Raw genomic sequence first — 20,488 nt, 5'->3', positions numbered from 1 at the left:
ATGCCACAGACAGATACACAGATACACAGATACACAGATACACACGTCAAACTTATAACACCTAGACCTACCTAAAAATAGATTCATTATAGGTACAATTAATTGTATAGTCTAGTTCAATATTATTTTATAGAGAAAGTAAGCAACACATCATACTTAGTGCTCAAGTTAGCTGTATACAATCCGTGATTTTATTATTTGGGTCACTAAAATGGTAGCAAATTACGGTCAGTAAAACACATTAATGGAGGAGGAATCCATTTTTTATTTTATTTATTTCATACACATATTATGTATTAACATTAATAATATTATGTTATAATAATTATCTAGTCCGAGTACAGTTACCATAACAAGCATACACAGCATTCCAGTTTGACCGTCAAAAAGTAGCAATAATAATAAACAATTTTAAAAATCTACAAAAAAATTAATGATTGCTATTATATTAATTAGAACTACGCGTGCAAATATAATGTCTTATGAGGGCTCTCTCCGTCACTCGTTTTATACAATCGTAGTTCCAATTTCATTTGAATATTAAGCAACCAAAGTCCATGAAATTTTGCAGACATATTCTAGAAACTAATATCTATGTCTGTGGTTTTCCAGATTTCTGTTAAAATATTCGGTTTCAAAGTTACGCGGTCTTAAAAAATTTCATACAAATCTTTGAGCCCCTGTAATTTCAAAACTACAAATTTTTTGAAAAATCTAAAACACCACAGATATAGATATTAGTTTCTAGAATATGTCTGCAAAATTTCATGGACTTTGGTTGCTTAATATTTAAATGAAATTGGAACTACGATTGTATGAAACGAGTGACGGAGAGAGCCCTCTCAAAACTAAATAAAGTTGTCGTGAAAGATCTCGATATCATGGTTCGTAAAATTGTTATAAACACTAATTACCTATTCTATTAATTGGGGAATCACCTCAAAACCCGATCACCTTGTGTCTTAGGTGTAGTAAACATAATATTATATCGCAACTCCTTCAAAGAATCACAGCAAACGTAAGAAAGTGGATGTTGAAGTTCCTAGCTATGTTCAGAAGCAGAGTTCCGAGGAATAGTTTTGAAATCTTGCAAGTTTATTAAATAATCGGTGTGTGAACGACGATGCTGCGGGTTGATTTTATCACGTAGGTACTCTTTCAGAGTAAATCCCTAGTCCAGATTTACATATTCGCTTTGAAATTCCTAGTAAAATCCATACTAATATTATAAATGGGAAAGTGTGTCTGTCTCTCTGTTACCTTTTCACGGCCCAACAGTTTAACCGATTCTGACGAAATTTGGTAAAGGGTTAGCTTATATCCCGGGGACGGACATAGGCTACTTTTTATCCCAGAAAATCAATGAGTTCCCGCAGGATTCCCAAAATCCATCCGCTTTACCGATTTGTATAAAATTTGGTACCGAGATAGCTTGCGTCTCTGTAATTCACATAGGTAACTTTTTATCCCGGAAAAACAGAACAGTTAAGTAGATTACTGCCGAACCTCATGATTTCTAAATAAATTATTTTTAAAGTAAGCTATTACGAAAATAATAGTAAACACCTAATACACAGAAGGTTTTTTTTAGTGAGTCGTATACAAACGCAGATATTATAATCAATAGCCATATTTATTTACCGGACCTTTTACCCAAAATATATTTATTATTATCTCAAACAACCATAAATCACAGTTATATAATCATAAAGATCATATCTACACATCGTCAACGCTATTGTGAGATGAAAGGCCCAAGATTCCAGCAGAGTGAATAGAAAATCTAGTGACTCATATAATCGAGGGATTTGGCGTGTCCTAACTTCAATTTATGAGTATAGACCACTGATATCGACATATACAAGTACGCTAGATAAGATGTGCCATAAAATGACAGATTTTTGTGCCGATTAATTGAAACACCCTACAATTAAAATTGACACTTATGTCAAATACTTACGCTATGTTGAGACAGATCTCTCATCACCTAACATTTAGTTCCAAGTACACTTACAGACATTCACTGCTGCTATCAGTGTTAAAATGGAAATAATCTAGTTGCTTCACAAACAGGTCTACAATAGCAAGTCCAGCGTACTTGTATCAGTAGAGGTCAGTGGCATAGACCTAAGTATTGCGAGTGACATGACAGTTTTCGAGAGGCTTTTAATGAATTCCAAGACTGTTTGCCAACATTACAAGTCCCTTGGGATGACGGAGAACGACGTAGATTGCTTGCGAATGTGTTTAGTATAAGTGGATTTGTGTGCTTGCTTGGTCTCGATGAAATTACGTGGAATTGGTCAATATGGGATTTGGATAGGCTAACATGGCTGCGGTATTTTTGTAAACACTCGAAAACGAAAACGCGAAAGTAAATACGTGTCCCTTTTGGGTCAGTCTGTTAGCTTCATTTGTTTACATTTACTGTAGTTTATTTAATACATATGCAAATATCTATTACATTTACCAAAAAATCTCTTTCGGAAAGATTATATTATTTTTGTGAAAAATCAATAAGCTGCAATAATTCTGGCCATGAGAGTTAGAGCGGCCTAACTGAATATCCGTCAAAACTGGTACAAGTATATACTCGTAAACCAATTGTAAAGGATAAGTTATAGTTATATTGTTGTATTTAATAGTATCTGATAAAGTTTTTTAAGTGATTTTAAATCGTCGGAAGAATTTACTGGTTCAGATATCGTCGTATCATAACGCTACAATCCGGTCGGAGAGACGTTTTATTTTTTTGGCTGATTTTAAATCTACTCTCAATTACACATCATTCACACTCGTAAAATTTTGAAAAAAATGATTCCAATAGGTACGGAATGTCATTGGTAAATTCTTTATATTATTTATACAGCATACTCTCATAAAATTAATTTACTAATAGGCCACTATATCTCTGTAACTTTTAATACTTAAAGCAACTTTGATAAATAAAACCACTTTGAAAAAACAAAATTTTTGGTCACTTTGAAATCTTTAATTTAATATTTTTTTTAGGATATCATATCATAACAAACTCATTCCAGGAAAATTATATAAAAATAAACGCAATAAATGTAAGCCGACGAAAATGCGCCCTCAGGACATAGGTACGAGCTTTCCAGCGGTAACTAATTACATACAAGATCATTTATAATATTTTCTGTAAAACATTTTTTGCTGAAAATGGAATACCAAGATCCGAGGTTTTCATGATTTTAAGAATTAGTGGGTAGGTATAACTCATGACTCTACAAAGTCTACATTGTGGCTAATTCTGTTGTAAACAACCTCTAAACTAAGCTAATACGGGCAGGTATATTGATATTTCTTTCATAATGCTCCCTGCGGAAAAGAATAGCAATACCTGTCAATTACTTATATTGTGTACAGAATTAGCCCCATCATACAAGTATAAAGCTGACTATGATTATTATCTAGTTATAAGAAAAAATTTGCACCATTTCTTTTAAAAATGTGTAATTACGTCAAGATAATATCAGGTTTATTGTTGACTAAGGAATGGCCACAAATAAATTTCAAAAAGATATCACGGAGTGTGTTAAAATAATTTGAATTATTGGATTGACGTATAATGTATATTATCAAGAATAAATGACTACGACTATGACTATGACTATGACTATTAGTTTTCTTTTTAATTTTCTTAATTTTTCTGGTAAATAAATTGATGTATTTATATATTTTCAGCATTCCCTAGTACCATTCTAAAAAGACTTCATTGTCTATGTAGCAGTATAATCATTATTATCATCATCATCCCAGCCTATCGCTTTTCAGAATGAGAAAAGTTTGGCCGCAGTCCACCAAGCTTGCTAAGTGCGGACTTCATACAAACTTAGAGAGAATATCACGGAGAACTCTCAAGCATGCAGGACTCCTCACATTTTTTCGCCGCTAAGCAACTGATAATATTAACTAAATGCATAGAATGCACATAACTTCATAAAGTTATGGGTGCGTGCTGGGTATCGAACCCTCGACACTACGAATAGGAAGCCACGTCTTAACCACTAGGCTATCACAGCTCTTACAAGTATTATACAGTCAATTTATTTAAAGTCATAATGAAGTAATTTTCTACGTTTGTTTAAAGAAAATTGAACTCGGACAGTAACAGGGCAAGATAATATTTCCAATTTCCTCCACTAAACGTGACATGGGTACGACATTATAGCCCAATGGCTACGATTCGATCCAGACTATTTAGATTTCAGTTTGTCTTGATATTCTTTTGAGGTTGAGCTATAAATTGTTTGAAGCGCAAGTAAATAGGTATCTGTGTTTGACGCGTTATAATAAATCAAGGCACTGGTATTTGAACGAGGAATATTGTAATTCGCTATTTATTTCTTTGGCTCAAGAAATTATTAGTTGTACTTGGTAAATGTTCCATTTAAGTTTCTATAACTTAAACAACTTTAATATGAATTTTTGATTAAAAAATAGGCACAGTCAATTATAAATACAAAATACTATTTTGTTATTCATACATTTCTATTTCTTGGTGCACAATAAAGAATATTTTACTTTTTTACTTTACTATTATACTATATGTAACCTAAGTATATTCTATATATTATTTCCTAGGTGAAATATGTATCTTTAAAAATTCGTTCGTCTTTCCTTCATCTTGCATTGAATACGATGACAGTAAACGACTGTTTGTTTAAATATTAGGTATCTTTGGCCATCGCTATTATATCTTGGTGGGCAATGCAGAAAGGACAAACTCCTGTTATTCTCACGATCACAGAACTCTGTCGGTTTGGCTAAAACTAACTGTAAAAGAACTTTTTGCTATATTTTTTGTAGGCTACTTGAAAAGATCAATCTAGCAATGTCTTAAAATAAACCTTTTTATCGGAATCAGATATCATTATGTGTGTCAATGCTACAGGTATTTCATTTAAAAAATTACAAATAAATCTTCGGAAATTATTTAAAATGGCTATCGTAAAGTGCAGATCCATCACTTTTCTACTACTATGACGATATTATATGCCAATGTGTAAGCCGGGCGCGATATACCTTACTGCCTAGCCCTATAATATCAGGGGCTTTGATAAAATAAAGGTCAGGGCTTCAATATTTTGTTCAAACCAACCATGCTGACCCGTTTAAAGGGCGGTTAAGTAGGTACAACCAGACCACAGATTGACCCAAATTTTACTAGCCTATATTAAAGTTGGTCTATGTTCTAGATATTTGCTGTCAACAAATAACAACAAATAGGGCGAGCAATAATCCTTTTGCTGTTGTTAAGTATAACATCAAATACTAAAACATCGATTTACTTTAATCATCTTCAGAAGCTTTAGAAGGAGAAAATTAAAACAATATTATTTGAGACATATCGACAGTTGAATAAAAGAAATAAATATAAATTGTACAATAATATAAATTTTTTTTTAACTAAAATACCATAGCAAAATTTTTTAGTACGGCTGCCGGCGAAATATTTCATCATTATTCAAAAAGTTTTGAATAAGTAATAAACTTTGACGTGCTCTATCTCGTTTACAAATCATGTTTTCAGAGAAAGAACGCAAAATCAAATTAAAATAGCAAAGGACAGCTTTGTCGCTTTTTCGTACAAACTTAGAACTTTAATTATGATGATTCAGGAAACCTTTGAACTTTGTGTTTTTATTCAGAGTATATACGATTTTTAGCTAAATTATTATTATCCAATGCTACGCAATATACGACTTGCAGGAAAATGAAAATCGCTCTTTTTCTACGAAACCTCTGTTCTGCATAGCATGAATAAAATACGGTCAAATAAATCGGTTGTCGTTGCAGGCGAGGATTTATTACACCTAGAGACCCTTTCTTTGTTTTGCGAAAAATCGGTTCGAACCACTGAAACTTCGATATACGAGTACAACCACATCCATTAAAAGGTAAATAATAAATCGTTCGAGTGCTCTGACCCTGGTCCATTTGTCCTTATGCTAAGGCTTAATCCTAATTATTTATGTATGTCATTATTTATAGGTGTCCTGTGGAGCATGAAAAAATCGGTTCCAATAATTAAATCAAAATGAACTTAAAGATAAATGGATGTACTTTCAAACCCTATGCATTTAATTTGGTATTTTGTATGTGATTTTTCAACAGTGTGTACAGATAAAGTTTGAAACTGAATTGAGTAAATTAAAGATGAAATAAAGAGTTCTGAAATGATAATCTATCACTATCATCACAGTCAACGAATAAAACTCAAAGGTTATAGGTTGTTTTCAGCAACAGCGACATCTCTTAGCTAGGCACTAAAACAGGTCTTACCTCGTTTCAGAACCAACCACGGTCCAACCTCGCCTACGTCGGACGGCGCGAACTTCAGCTGAAACCAGACGGTCCCGAGTTTTCCGGTGCCGGTTAGCACTGGCCATTAGTAAAGTGGCGCCCTCTTCCAGTTCAGCAATTGGCAACATTGCTCAGGGTTCAACCAATGAAACTAATGCACGGCAAACTTTTCAGATGTCACCACTGAATCATTTCTCAGTCACATTGTCGAAAGTCTATCAAATTGTTTACTTTCGTAATAAAACTGCTTACACTGCGATGTAAAGTAGCAATTAAAATGGATCGGTTTCCGAATTTTATGTTAGTTACCTACTTGGTTTATAGCTTGTTCCAATTTGTTTGAGTTTATATTTACAAAGTAATGCTATATATAGGGCTTACAATTTATTTGTTCGCAGTAATTTTAATACGCAGTTTGGTACAATTTTGACAGCTTTTAAACAGCTACATGCCCAATATAATTCCTAGATTTTCAGCTGGTAATACAAGGGACTGAATGTCTGCATGGTGTAAGGAACCCCTAGATGCTGCAATCGCATTGGAGCGATTTGTGATTTTACTTCATAAAACTTCTTGTACCACAAATCACACACACGTACGCGCGCGTTCAGTAAGACGTCCTGCTTTTCAGTCACCGTCAGTAGTAAGTACCTACTGTAGCAAGTTGTGTTTGATAACTGATAAAATCTTCTATAAAAACTCTACATACCTACGTTAAAACATAAATATTATGTTTAAAAATGTAGAGATTTGGGGAATATAAAGTAAATGAAACATTTATCATTTAAAGGATCTAGATACCAAACCTTATTTTATCTTCTTGTATATTTTTAAATTTGCCTTTTGGTCGTATAAAAAGTGAAGAAGGTTGAGAATTGCGGCTGTCCTTATTTCTCTGGATATAAACAAAGAGAAAAATTGTGCTCCAGTTTAAACTCAGTATAAAGTTTTACTGATATGAAAACGTTATTTTTACAGACAATATTTTATGAGACAAATTGTGGTTTTACATATTGTTATTTCAAAAGCTTCTTTCGCATTGAGCCTTACACATACAAATTGTTGTAATTATAACGCTGCTTTTATGCTCATAGTACAACGAAATATTCAAATCATCCAGACCAATTAGGGGAATCATCGAGACCAGTCATTTATCTAAGATTAAAATCATGTTTCATTCATATCATGTTTCAATCATACAACTCGACTAAAGGTGCTTAATAAAGGGAGATCTTATGACTCCCAGGAGCAGAGATTAGTATACCTAATAAGGACAGGGATTTTTACGGTACTTGTTTTACCTTTGGTAAGATCACGTCATGGATTGCTGGATTGGATGGATGGATGCATTGGGCGATTTTTCATATAAATCAGGATGAAAAATCATGACCCATTTTTTATGCTATTTAATTTTTTGAGTTCAAAAAGCTTTCCATTGTTCCGCACAATTAATGATGGATATAAATATGTCAAAGACGCTTATTGCGTGAGCGAAATAAATTTCATTTTCATTCAATTATTGTACACCGCGTTGATAATGAATAATTGAATTTGCAATGAGAGGAAAGCCATGTATTTTCTCTCTCTCTCTCTCTGCATTGTAAGTAGGTATATGTCGACCTCTCTTACTAATCACACTATGGTAGGGGCTTTTTTGGGGTAATAATTCGATGGGCTCTTAAATTCTTCCCCATATCTACAAAGTGTACAATTTTGACTAGATAAAATTATTTAGAGGACTAGATGCCAGCCTCAACTTCGTCCGCGTGGATATAGTTTTGTTTTTAATTTCGTGGGAACTCTTTATAGCATAAGCTACTTCCATTCCAAATTTCATCCAAATCGGTGTAGTCATTGTGAAGGAGTGATAAACGTGTCATCTCTTTGATGAGAAAATAAAATCTAGAAAGACCCTCAAGATTTAAAGTAACAAATAACAAATAAATAAACTATCTAAAATTGGCACCAAATATCTTTGATCTTGAAGCAATCCAAGAATAACTCTTAAACTATAAGTCGTTACTCATTTTATTAATAGTTGGCTGCAATAAAACCACCAAATAATCAACTTTATATTATAAACTGAGTGTGTTTTATTCAAATATTAAGTAGTCAAGTAAAACGTGAATGAAACATGACTAGCATTATTTTTTCCTTTTCAAAGTGTAAAGCTTGTACTACGTGCTTATACAAAAAAGATTATTATAAACCGAAGAATATATGATTTATAAAAAAAAAGTGTGGATATCATTCGATCCAGCAATCCGCGGGCTTATATTATTGTTTACTGTACTTATTTAAAAATCGCCACGAGGTTTCTTGATGGTTGTTCCTATTAGGAAGGGAATTCCGAACCAGTGCGGTGGTAGATTCACAAGACAGTTCAAAAATACTTTGTAAAAGCGTATTTGAATACAATACTCATGTATCCTATTCTTGAATATGTCTTCATGTCATTAATTTTATTATTATTAACCCCCGACCAAAAAAGAGGGGTGTTATAAGTTTGACGTGTGTATCTGTGTATCTGTGTGTCTGTGTATCTGTGTATCTGTGTATCTGTCTGTGGCATCGTAGCGTCTAAACGAATGAACCGATTTTAATTTACTTTTTTTTGTTTGAAAGGTGGCTTGATCGAGAGTGTTCTTAGCTATAATCCAAAAAAATTGGTTCAGCCGTTTAAAAGTTATCAGCTATTTTCTAGTTTTCTTGTAGAAAAGAAGTTTAGATAACCCTTAGGTTCATAATATTCAAGTGTCAATTGACAAATGTCAAGCTGTCAAGATGGACGTTGCCTAGATATACATAATTATTTATTTGAAAATGATTTGTCGGGGGTGTTGAAATTTTTTAATTTACACTTGTTTATCTATCTACCGCCAACTATGACATGACGCTGACATGAACAGCTGTTACTGAAGCCGGCGACATATTGGTAATGTATCATTTCTAAACGATTTATAATACGTTAAGCTGTCATGATTTCACTTATCCAATATTCTATTCTTCAAACCAAACTCGTTAAAATTCTTCAGTTTAGTGTCTAGAAAGGAACACAGCGAGTGATTTAAGTGCATATATACATACATATACTATTTGAAAACATTATCCTTCTTTCGGGCTTCGTCGCAGCTGGGTTAGCAAAATTAAGCGAAAAGACAAGTCCGTCTTTTAAAAGTATGAGCATTTCCAATTTTAACATGAGTGGGTACATGTGAAATATTACTGACATGAAATATTTTTTTTCATAAACCCTGATCGCCTGAAGGCAATTTTGATGAGATGCTTAATAAAACCTCAGTAAGTGGTTTTTAAGGTATATTTGCCAGTCGTGGTAGAATCGGGAGATAATAATTATATGGGGGTTTTTAAATTGTAAAAAACAGTGGGTACACACATTTAAACATGCATATGCATGTAGCTTAGTGAATGTAAAAACAAAGTGTCATGCATTTCTGCTGGTAACTAATCATAGGTAAGTTAGTGAGAAGCGTGTTCAGTTCTTTTCGGTAAACTGCTAGAAAAGAAACTTTACTTATATAAATTTAAACTTAAGGTAGTACGTACTTTATTTCGTGCTATGTACATAATGCATACATTTTGAGAACTCTCTCACCATTTTTGCTCTGTGTCAGTTGACACATACAGCAAAAATGGTGAGTGGGTTCTCAAAATGTATGCACTATATGAGGTGTTACAAAGACGGATGAAGGCAATCCGAAAGAGCTGGCAGTTTCAGCTAACATTCGGACGTTGTTCAGATCGGTTGACAGCAGCTCCATTGCGGTAGAATGACAGCTGCGATGTCACGATCGCAATCACCTCTGATTGGTTGACGCTCGCTCACTATTGGCTACAATGCATTGTTGCAGCAAGAATAGCATAAATTTATCCAATAAAAAGAATTGCGATTGTAATCTTGATTGATGCAGGTTTTACGGAATCTAGCTACAGGTCTAGTCTTTTTGGAAGTAACATACAAGCTTTCACTTTTTATTAAACACCTCAGTAAAATTCCTTTGAACTGTGGGATCCATATCCTTTTTATTCTGCTAGAATTCGTAACAACCCGAGGACAAGCAATTTCCAGACCATATCATGGAGTTTTCGCAAAACGGCCTTTTTATGGTTCCGTACCAACCCGAAAGATGCCAACGGTACCCTATTACTGTAAAGCCTCCGCTATTTGTCGACTGTCGGTCCGTTTGTCAATCCATCTGTCCGTCTATCTGTTGGTCTGTCCGTCCATCTGTACCTCCGTCTGTCCGTCTGTCTATCAGTCTATCTGTAAGCGAGCTGTATCTCATGAACGGTCATAGGCAGAGAGTTGAAGTATTCACAGACTGTGTTTTATTGCCGCTATAGCAACAAATAAGTATTATCAAATCAAAATTTAAAAAGTGCATAATGCTATATCTTTTGTACTATGGTGCGGAACCCTTCGTTCGCGAGTCCAACTCGCACTTGAGCGGGTTTTTCTCATTGTTATATTAGAACATAGATTTTAGAGATAAAAATTACAATTCCAATGCTGAGATTTGCATTACTGTTTTGCTGGAAATAAATTGAAAGAATGAATGAATAGCTTTTTTGTAAACCACAGAAGAAAGGAACATTTTAATATGATAGAGTAAACCAGCGCGCGTGAAAAGTGACTTTGTTTATGAGCAGTATTACTTTATTTGCACGTAGGTAAATTTTTATTTACATTAGTTCATGCAATTTTGCAAAAAAACTTTAATGAATTGAAATTTATACTCGCAGATTGGTATTAAAATAATTATATTATTTAACTCTTGAACGAATGTTATTATTTACCTATCTACAATAATCGATTATTCCTTAATATTTGCTTTATTGAAGTGTAAATTAATAAACAACTAAAATGCTTCTTGTAACCATAAACATTGATTTATTATATTGGACTCACGTTATTAGATTTAATTGCTACTTTACTCAAACCAACATCCAATTCACTGCATCGCAAGTTCACTGTCACAGAGAGCTCTTCTAACCAATATTAATAGCACCAAGTGTCTAATTAATGCACTTCACAAACTTATCTCAATCAGCCAATAAATACGAGCATACTTTTTCAGTATATTTCGGCTTTGAAGTTATATTGGCCAGCGCGTCGCTCCGACTGCGCGCGCGTCTTGGCGTGTATACTGCAAGCTCTAGCGCCGAGAAAGCGAAGGCGTCGACGCAAACACTCCACAGGAATTTCCGTGAAAATCGGAAAAATTGACGGTGATAAATCAACGTCTGTCAATTGCTCTTGCGGAGCCGGCCGCAAAAAACTGAAGCGTCCGAAAAAACTTTATACGTGAGAGATCTTTCGCAAAAAATTAGAAACATCCACAAAAAATGTTTATAATATGTGCATTTTTCAGCAAATGGCTTCATTAGCACTATGATTAATGTATAAAATAATTTTGCACTAATGCATTTATCTATTCTGTATTATATAATCGTATTTTATTCTTCGCGGTCAACAACCTGTTTTAATTTAGTTTTTTTTGTTTGAAAGGTGGCTTGATCGAGTGTGTTCTTAGCTATAATCCAAGAAAATCAGTTCAGCCGTTTGAAAGTTATCAGCTCTTTTCTAGTTACTGTAACCTTCACTTGTCGGGGGTGTTATAAATTTTTAATTTACACTTGTTCTGTAGATCTGAACGCATTGATTGTAAGCGTAAGCTTTCAATAAATAATTTTGTGGAATGACACGTTGGGAAGCAAATGTTGAATGAAATCGAACGCCAAAGGGGTAAAGAATGGGTAATAAAATCGACCTTTAAGCCAACGAATATTCATGACTCTCAAGCGACCGATGGTTTTACCAACATTCGAAAATTTATCCGTTGGAGCCAGAGATTAATTAGGTTTATCTTTCACCTAAATCAGAATAATATACCAATTTGTTATCATCTGTCTTATAAATCATACAGTAAGCAGGTATTATTTTATTGTAGCCGTCATTTATATCGTTTTCTACGCGTAGAGAGAGTTATATATTACATGTATTTTTACATTAAATATCGTCTTCATGATACACAATTTATCATATCAGTAAGTATAGCAACGCGTTTATTCGGCCTAGCGAAGCATGTAAAACTTCTCTACAAGGATTGCCTTGCAGGCATTATTTGAACTACGATCGAGAATAAATTGAGGATGAAAACGCTCATGTTAGGAACCGATTTTTCGGTAGGTCGCTTCTCTATAGTACGGATATCGGTATTGAATTTTACAGTGGACTTCTTTTCAAATATGCATCTGAAATATATCAATATCTGCGTTCTACATATAGATAGGTACTGCCTGCGCAGAAAACATAAGGTATTATTAGGCAAATGTGTTTATTGCGAGTATTTTTCCCTACAGGGAAGGCCAGTGTCAATTAAAACTTTAAATAACCGATATGGGAAACGTATGGGGTCTATATTTTTATGCCCCAATATCAGGCCATTACCACTGTGTGTCTATCAACTCACTATCAAGAGAAATATGGACCTAGGGCCTATGAGGGGTGATTTTCTATGACTATTTTTCCGCTCAGTTATCAGTCTCTGGTTACTTCAATTAAAGGGGAAGGCCATCAACTAGATGCGTATTATTGTTTTATTAAGAGGGCTCTCTCCGTCACTCGTTTCATACAATCGTGGTTCCAATTTCATTTGAATATTAAACAACCAACGTCCATGAAACTTTGCAGACATATACTAGAAACTAATATCTATGTCTGTGGTTTTCCAGATTTCTGTTAAAATATTCGGTTTCAAAGTTACGCGGTTTTAAAATTTACATACAAATCTTTGAACCCCTGTAATTTTAAAACTACATATTTTTAGAAAAATCTAAAACACCACAGACACAGATATTAGTTTCTAGAATATGTCTGCAAAACATGGACTTTGGTTGCTTAATATTCAAATGAAATTGGAACTACGATTGTATGAAACGAGTGGAAACGAGTGACGGAGAGAACCCTGTTAAACGGAAGAAATACAAAGAAAATCACAGCATCATAAATTATTCACACATCCAATACAGACGTCCCTATAAACAGATTGATCCCACAAATATATTATAGACAGTATGGTTTTATGAATATTGGATATGAAGATGGTACTATTGATATAACCGTCTACGTGAGGCGTGTTTACGCGCAGCGGGAGACGAAAATAGCCGGTGGCAGAGTTTCAAATATGTCGCACTGTCCTAAACTTGAAATCATCAATTTCTCTTAGTGTCATAATAGCAGCAATACATTTCATATCTAATGGGCTTGTAACAGTTTTTATTCATACTAAGTACTATACCAACTTAAATTGTTGAAAATATACGTCGTATACAATCATTTACAATACAACACACAACAACGGAACCACTCTTATCGAAGGTTATATAGCTAATAATCCAAACTAATATTCCATTTTTTCCATTCCATCAGCCTGTATGCGTCCACTGCTGGACATAGGCCTTTCCAAGAGCGCGCCACCAAACACGGTCCTCCGCCTTCCTCATCCACCCGCTCCCCGCCACCTTCTTCAGGTCGGTCCAGCGGGCAGGAGGTCGTCCCACACTGCGCTTACCGGTACGCGGTCTCCACTCCAGAACACGTCTGCCCCAACGGCCGTCGGTTCTGCGACAGACATGACCTGCCCATTGCCACTTCAGCTTGCTAATCGTTTGAGCTATGTCGGTCGCTTTTGTTCTTCTGCGAATTTCCTCGTTCCGGATTTTATCCCTGAGAGTGATACCCAACATAGCTCACTCCATAGCGCGCTGAGCGACCTTTAGTTTGTGGACGAGGCCAAACTAATATTATAAATGCAAAAGTGTGTCTGACTGTCTGTCTGTCTGCTAGCTTTTCACGGCCCAAAAGTTTAACCCATTTTGATGAAATTTCGGTCAGAGTTAGCTTAGGTACATCCCGGGGAAGAAATAGGCTACTTTTTATGCCGTAAAATCAAAGACTTCCCAGGGCATTGTTAAAGGGCTATCCGTTTAACCGATTTATATGAAAGGTACAAAGGTAGCTTGCATCCCGAAAATTGACATAGGCTACTTTTTATCCCGGAAAATCAAACAGTTCCCACAGGATTTTTAAAAACCTAAATCCACGCGGACGAATTCGCGGGCATAATCTAGTAAAATGTATTTTCTTTCATTCTTAAAAAAATATTTTGTTTTTTTTGGTTTCATAAAAAATTGTTTGAAAGTTTTTACGACAGATTATTTATTTGCCAAGACTTCGTTACACTTTGTTAAGAGTTTTTGTTGAGAAATCAACAGCATCAAAAGCGACAAGAGAGCATTTTGACAAATGAGTTCTAGACTCAAAGCTTTTCATTCAAAATAGCATGAAGAGATTTTGTATTCATAATATTACATGTATATATTTTATCGCGAAAAGGAGTTGAGGGTAAGCCTGATATAGTACGTCATTATTTACTAGCCAAGAATAAGGAATTTAATTTAATTTATTATATAAATGTCCCCATTGGGACTTGTTGGCAGACCTTGTTATAGACCCTTTCATTAATATGAGTATCCTTAATACAAATTCAAAACTTTTACACAATATACCTAATTAAGTACGGAAGATACTGAAAAAAAAACAAATATAACCCCTTGCAGAGAAAAATTAAATTGAAAAAAAGTTAATTGTAAAAGTTAAAAATTAAAAGCAAAAAGACTGCATCAAAAATAGTCCAGTAATTTTAACATACTACTCCTTTTCTAAACGTATATATATGTGCTTACTTATTGCCTCCATTTCGTCACAGGTAAAAAATAAAAATGAAAAGAAACTGTGATTTGATAATGATAAATGAACAATATACTTATGAATCACACTAATATTATAAAGGGGAAAGTTTGTGTGTATGTATGTGTGTGTGTATGTTTGTTACTCCTTCACGCAAAAACTACAAAACGGATTGGGCTGAAATTTTGAACGGATATAGATTATACCCTGGATTAGCACATTGGCTACTTTTTATCTCGGAAAATTAAAGAGTTCCTACGGGATTTTAAAAAACCTACATTCATGCGAACGAATTTGCGGGTATTCAGCTAGTATACAATAAGAAAAGACAATATATGTGTCATATATGAAATCTACACCCTTTGTTTACCTTTTTGTAAAAAAGATTAATACAAGTGGGTAGATAAAAAACGTCTGATATAATTATTATGTGTCAAGTGCTCCATGAACGTGTTTAACCTTACTCTCGTATTATTTGAACATAATAATATGTATCTAATATGAATACACTATCTTTCAGCCTGAAAGCAATGTAATTACCTTCCTAGTTCCTATCTTGAAAAGGTGACTTTATCCAACCCATGTTAAACTTTTACGAAGTTAATGAATTTATACGCGCTCTCGGCGTGGCCTAGCAGGTAAGCAAATCGAATTATGCAGCTGACATCGATGTTTAAACCATACGCCAATTTGTATCGTATCGCTTTAAAGAGGTTCGCATGAAAGCCAGTAATTTTATAAAGAGAAAACCTTTTCAGTTTTCAGTTGACCTAAAAACATTGTAGCAACTTTAAAATGAATAGGGAAATAGTTTTTATTTAAATATAAAATGATTTGATGCATGTAATTGGATCTGGGAGACTTCAGCATTGTTACTTAGAGACAACTTCCACCCTAATTAAAATGGGGCATGAATCTCAAGGAAATAAGACTCGTCTCTTTCTCTCTGCGTCGTTTTTCTCATTGCTCAGGGTCATGCCCCTTGTCCATTAAACACGTCATTATGGTAGGAGTTTTAGTTCTCAAATCCTTCTGCATAAGACAGCTAGATTTCGACTCTTAGGTACAGTAATAAGTTAAATAGAGAAACTAGTTTAACGTAGTCTTTAGGTAAGTTAAAACATTGGTTGCTGATGTAATGATTCGCAGGGTAATAAAATCTTCCCCATTGACTGTCACTTCTATCTTTGAGTGATGAGGTTATTTCAACACGAAGCCGGCCGAAAGAACGGTGGATCGACTTTGCCTATACGGATGCAAAGCGGAAGCGACTTAAAAGGAAAGCAGATCCTTGCGCGAACCAGAAAAACGCTAAGAAGAAGAAAATTAGGTTATTTGATGGGTGGACATTGCATTGTTGATTGCAGATTTTCGTCCGTAAAGATTTCGTCAGTACAGGTAAAATTAATTAATTCGAGGTGAAACGCCTACTCGGTTTCTCCTTTTGTTTATAATATTATTTTAGAACCTCATCGAAAATTCTGGATCTTTTCGGATCCCGAAATAATATTAAAAGCTTTTTGTGCCATATATTTTTAATCTTTTTGGTTTTGACACTGTACATGTGTTACGATGATAAAGATACGGAATCAGAAATTCATGCCAATTAAGCGCAGAACATGAAAATTGAGGGCAATCAGTATTATTCGCGAGTTACGACACTCCGCGATCGGGACGCGACATGAAAACTGTGATTCGAATCAAACTGTTATTTCCTTCTTCACAGATTGAGTAATTTCCTACAAACCTTGTCAGCATGAACTGTTACCAACTTTTCTATTGAAAAATACGAACAAAAGTGGAGCTATATGTATTGCTCTACATTCATTGTCCATACAGATGACCCCAGGCCCCAGCCCCGGCTTAGCTCGCGTAGAATTTTTGAAAATTCCGAGGGGGTGAAATTTCCGAAATTTCTGAAATACGTCTTCGTTTTTTCCCCGAAAGCCTAAACAACAATTTTCATAGATATAATTTGAAACATGACAGAATCTCATACCAACTTCATCCCCTATTTATATTCGTTGGGGGTAGAATTTTTAAAAATCTTGAAACAGATATTTCTTCATTTTTAACCAAACCTTCAAATTCCTATAGACTTCCATACAAACTTTGACCCCCTGTATGCCCTTAAGGGTGGAATTTCCAAAAACCTTTTCTTAATTACCTTGTCATAAAAGGAACCTAGTGCTTTAGGCTGAGCGTTGGTAAATAAGTTAGTCTGTCAGAATATGTCTTTTTTTTCTTTTTCTTTTTATATATAAAAATAAATAAATTGTGTCTAGGTGCTGTGGTTTTAAAGCTTTATCTAACATAACATTTTTTTAGGTGACCTTAACATCCTTAAAATCGCTCTGAGTCTCGTCTCTTAAGGGATCTCTATTATGTACATTTTTTACCATATTGAAACCTTTACATTTTTACCCGTTTTATCTAGTAAAAACTAGTTCTGGCTACAGGCCTTTGTTACAACATGAGCGGTGGCTACCCTCTGCGCATAGGAGACTTAAGGGATTTTCTTTTATAGCTCACATTAAAACAATATATTGAATAATGCAATACAGCTAAAACCTTTGGATAACCCTACAAAAACATGTGATATATTTACGTTCTATTTCTCTAAGTAGTCCATCACAGTTAGATAATAATGGATGACAAAACCAGTTGAAGACATCGCTCGCAATACAATAGTCGAGGTTACGATGACACTCACATAGGTAGCTGCCTTTTGTTTTGCTAATGTTCACGACAGGCGACTCAAGAGTCCCTCATGAATATCTGATGTTATTAATTGTTTCACAGACGGACAGCTGAAAACACCATCACAAAACCCGCACGACATATTCTTGACTCATATTGCAATGATAATAACATACATATTTAAACCATTACTAACTCATTATCATTTTCCCAATGTCGTGTGGAAATCACAAAACACTTCAGAATAATATCTATAAGTTATTTATCTGTTCCCTTTTCAATAAATTTTGGAGACGGCAAAGAGTGGTAACACGTAGTAAGGTGTGAAAATAAAAAATGGATGTTCTATTTTTAAGAATCGGCATTTCAAACTATAGACAGACGTGGGGAATTTAGCAAACACTTGAATGATATCTATTAGGTATTAATTAGTACTGTGCTCCATTCATGGGCCTACATATAATGATTCATCCATTACTCCATTTTATAAATTTTGGCGATGTAAGATGCAAGAGACTGGTAGCACGTAGTGAGGTGTTAAAATAAAAATAAGTATTGTATTTTTAAAAACCGGCGTAATTAAAAAGTGTAGGTCCGTCGTCATTTAAAAATAAACGAGCATTTGAACCTGATTAAATTTCATTAGATAAATATTAATTTTACCTAAAATGGAACGTAATAAAATTACTTCAAGTAATATGACATTTTCATTACATTTTTCACTCATCATGATTTACAATTTAAAATATAGGATAAGTAGGTAAGTACGTTCTTATACGTAAGTACCTCGAGCTATTTATTGTTAATTTTAAAATGTGTCTGTCTGTCTGTCACCTCGTCACGGATGTGCTGATCTTGACGAAAGGCACACAGACAGCTTACATTTATGGGCCTACGGGGCCTACGCTATAATTTTATCACAGTTTCCAAGGGTTACAAAAATTACGGACTAAATTGCGAGCATCAGTAAGTCGTTGATATTAACATACAAGCACTTTAGTATAGTGCCCTTAGCAAAATAAAGAAAATAACAACTATTTATGTAAATGCCATGTCGTTCCTTTTTGCACATGACTAGAATCATTGGCCTCAGTGCCGCAGGCATTTCTAACCAAATTAGCCGAAATAAGCCTCATACGCGTTGAGAAAATACAGATTTGTTTTAGGTCGGCCTTCAGGCGTACATACGCTTCTTTTCTGTATAGATAACGAAACTGGAGGCTGACATACTAAAACAAAGCTAATAACGTACGAGTATGTATCTATATAAAAACTTGCCAAGTGCGTGTTAGAACATACATACTTACAGTCTCGTGCTATGCTAGTTTCTTAAACTTTTGCGGTCATTATCCATTTATTATCTAATTCAAATTTTTTTTATAACCGTCCGAGAAACATAAATGGTTTCAAAATACCTTTTGATCAAAATATCTCTCGGGTGGAAACCAAAATTATGTTTCGACTCCAAGTTTTCTTGAGTTTATTCAGGAGGTAGGATCCCTGAAAAATCTTTTTTTCAAAATTTTAATATGAGCAGAAACATGTTTCTATAACTGTGCTAAACTTTACAGTTTTAGTTTATTTTCAAGAAAACTGTTTCTAGCGCAATCAAACTCAATTTTAGTAAGTATACAATTCTAGAAAAAAATATCTGCGTCTATGGTTAGCTACATTTTCGTAATTTGTAGTTTCAAAGTTAAACGGTCTCAAAGATTTTTATGGAAATCTAACTGTGACTTGAAAACTACACTTTTTTTACATAAATCCGGGAAACCATAAACACAGATATTAATTTTAAAAACGTGTCTCCATTGATTGTTTAATGTGAAAATGAGAACCAAACGACTTTTATTTGGACCGTGCTATGGCCTACGAATAAACTAAATAATACTTGAAGTATAGGTAAAACACTATCTCTTCACTAAACTCTTCTTGAAAACAGTGACAGACAGACAGATGGGCTGAACGTAACTATTAAAGGTTCCTTGTTTTATAATGGAACCCTAAAAATAAGAAGCAAAACCTTGACAATAAAATATAAATAACGAAAAGAGCTTGTTCCGTACATTTCTTTGAAATGAATTAAAATGTACATAACAATATTCGGTTCAGTATATATATTCCGGGCTTAATTTACACGAAGCTCCAAATTATAGGTTAATTAACCCTTTGCAAGCCAACACAGTCATATTAGTTAGTTATATTATTCATATCTCAAATAGAGAAAACAGTAGATTTATCGCTTTATCTCTACTTACTTAATGTAAGTCGGGTTAGGTGCTGGTATTATGCGAAAGAAATACCTAAAACCGTTAGTACTAGGTACTTTCTTGTATCGGTAAAATACGGCGCATCTTTACAATATCCAGTTTCAATTTGTCCTCGCTCGCTCTATGTACAATTTTATTGTACACCTACAAGATCTTCTGGATACCAGGTGTCTGCGAACGCACTAAAGGATTGTGACTAGTTTATAGTTCTGTAAAGTTTCATAACACTGCATACAATACAAAGTATTAAATAAAAATTGCCGTTAGTGGGGACTACCGACAGAAGTAACAAGTGTAAATTAAAAATTTATAACACCCCCGACGATCCAAAGTATTTGAGTTTTCCAAAACATCATTTTCAAATAAATAATTATGTATTTAGGCAACGTCCATCTTGACGGCTTGACATTTGTCTATT

At 34.3% G+C, this 20,488-nt stretch overlaps 1 protein-coding gene across 9 annotated transcripts in view; it reads right to left on the bottom strand.

The window, feature by feature from the left end:
* The window catches only part of LOC123866919 (cAMP-specific 3',5'-cyclic phosphodiesterase), a 600,070-nt gene that overhangs the window by 332,557 nt on the left and 247,025 nt on the right, over positions 1-20,488 (bottom strand). The window contains exons 1-2 of one of the 9 annotated variants that reach the window (XM_045908704.1): positions 11,258-11,494; positions 6,307-6,580 (exon numbers count right to left, since the gene is read on the bottom strand). The exons of 5 other annotated variants lie outside the window; for them this stretch is intronic. In XM_045908704.1, the coding sequence (XP_045764660.1) occupies positions 6,307-6,455 (149 nt within the window). In that variant the 5' untranslated portion in view covers positions 6,456-6,580; positions 11,258-11,494. Of the gene's footprint in view, positions 1-6,306; positions 6,581-11,257; positions 11,495-20,488 lie in introns of those variants that run through there. 3 more of the 9 variants (XM_045908705.1, XM_045908706.1, XM_045908707.1) reach the window with 3 other exon arrangements.

Source organism: Maniola jurtina, chromosome 7 (assembly GCF_905333055.1).
Source record: "Maniola jurtina chromosome 7, ilManJurt1.1, whole genome shotgun sequence".
Classification (NCBI taxonomy): Eukaryota; Metazoa; Arthropoda; class Insecta; order Lepidoptera; family Nymphalidae; genus Maniola; species Maniola jurtina.
The sequence above is the reverse complement of the archived record's forward strand: the minus strand, read 5'-3'. Positions and strand labels throughout refer to the sequence as shown.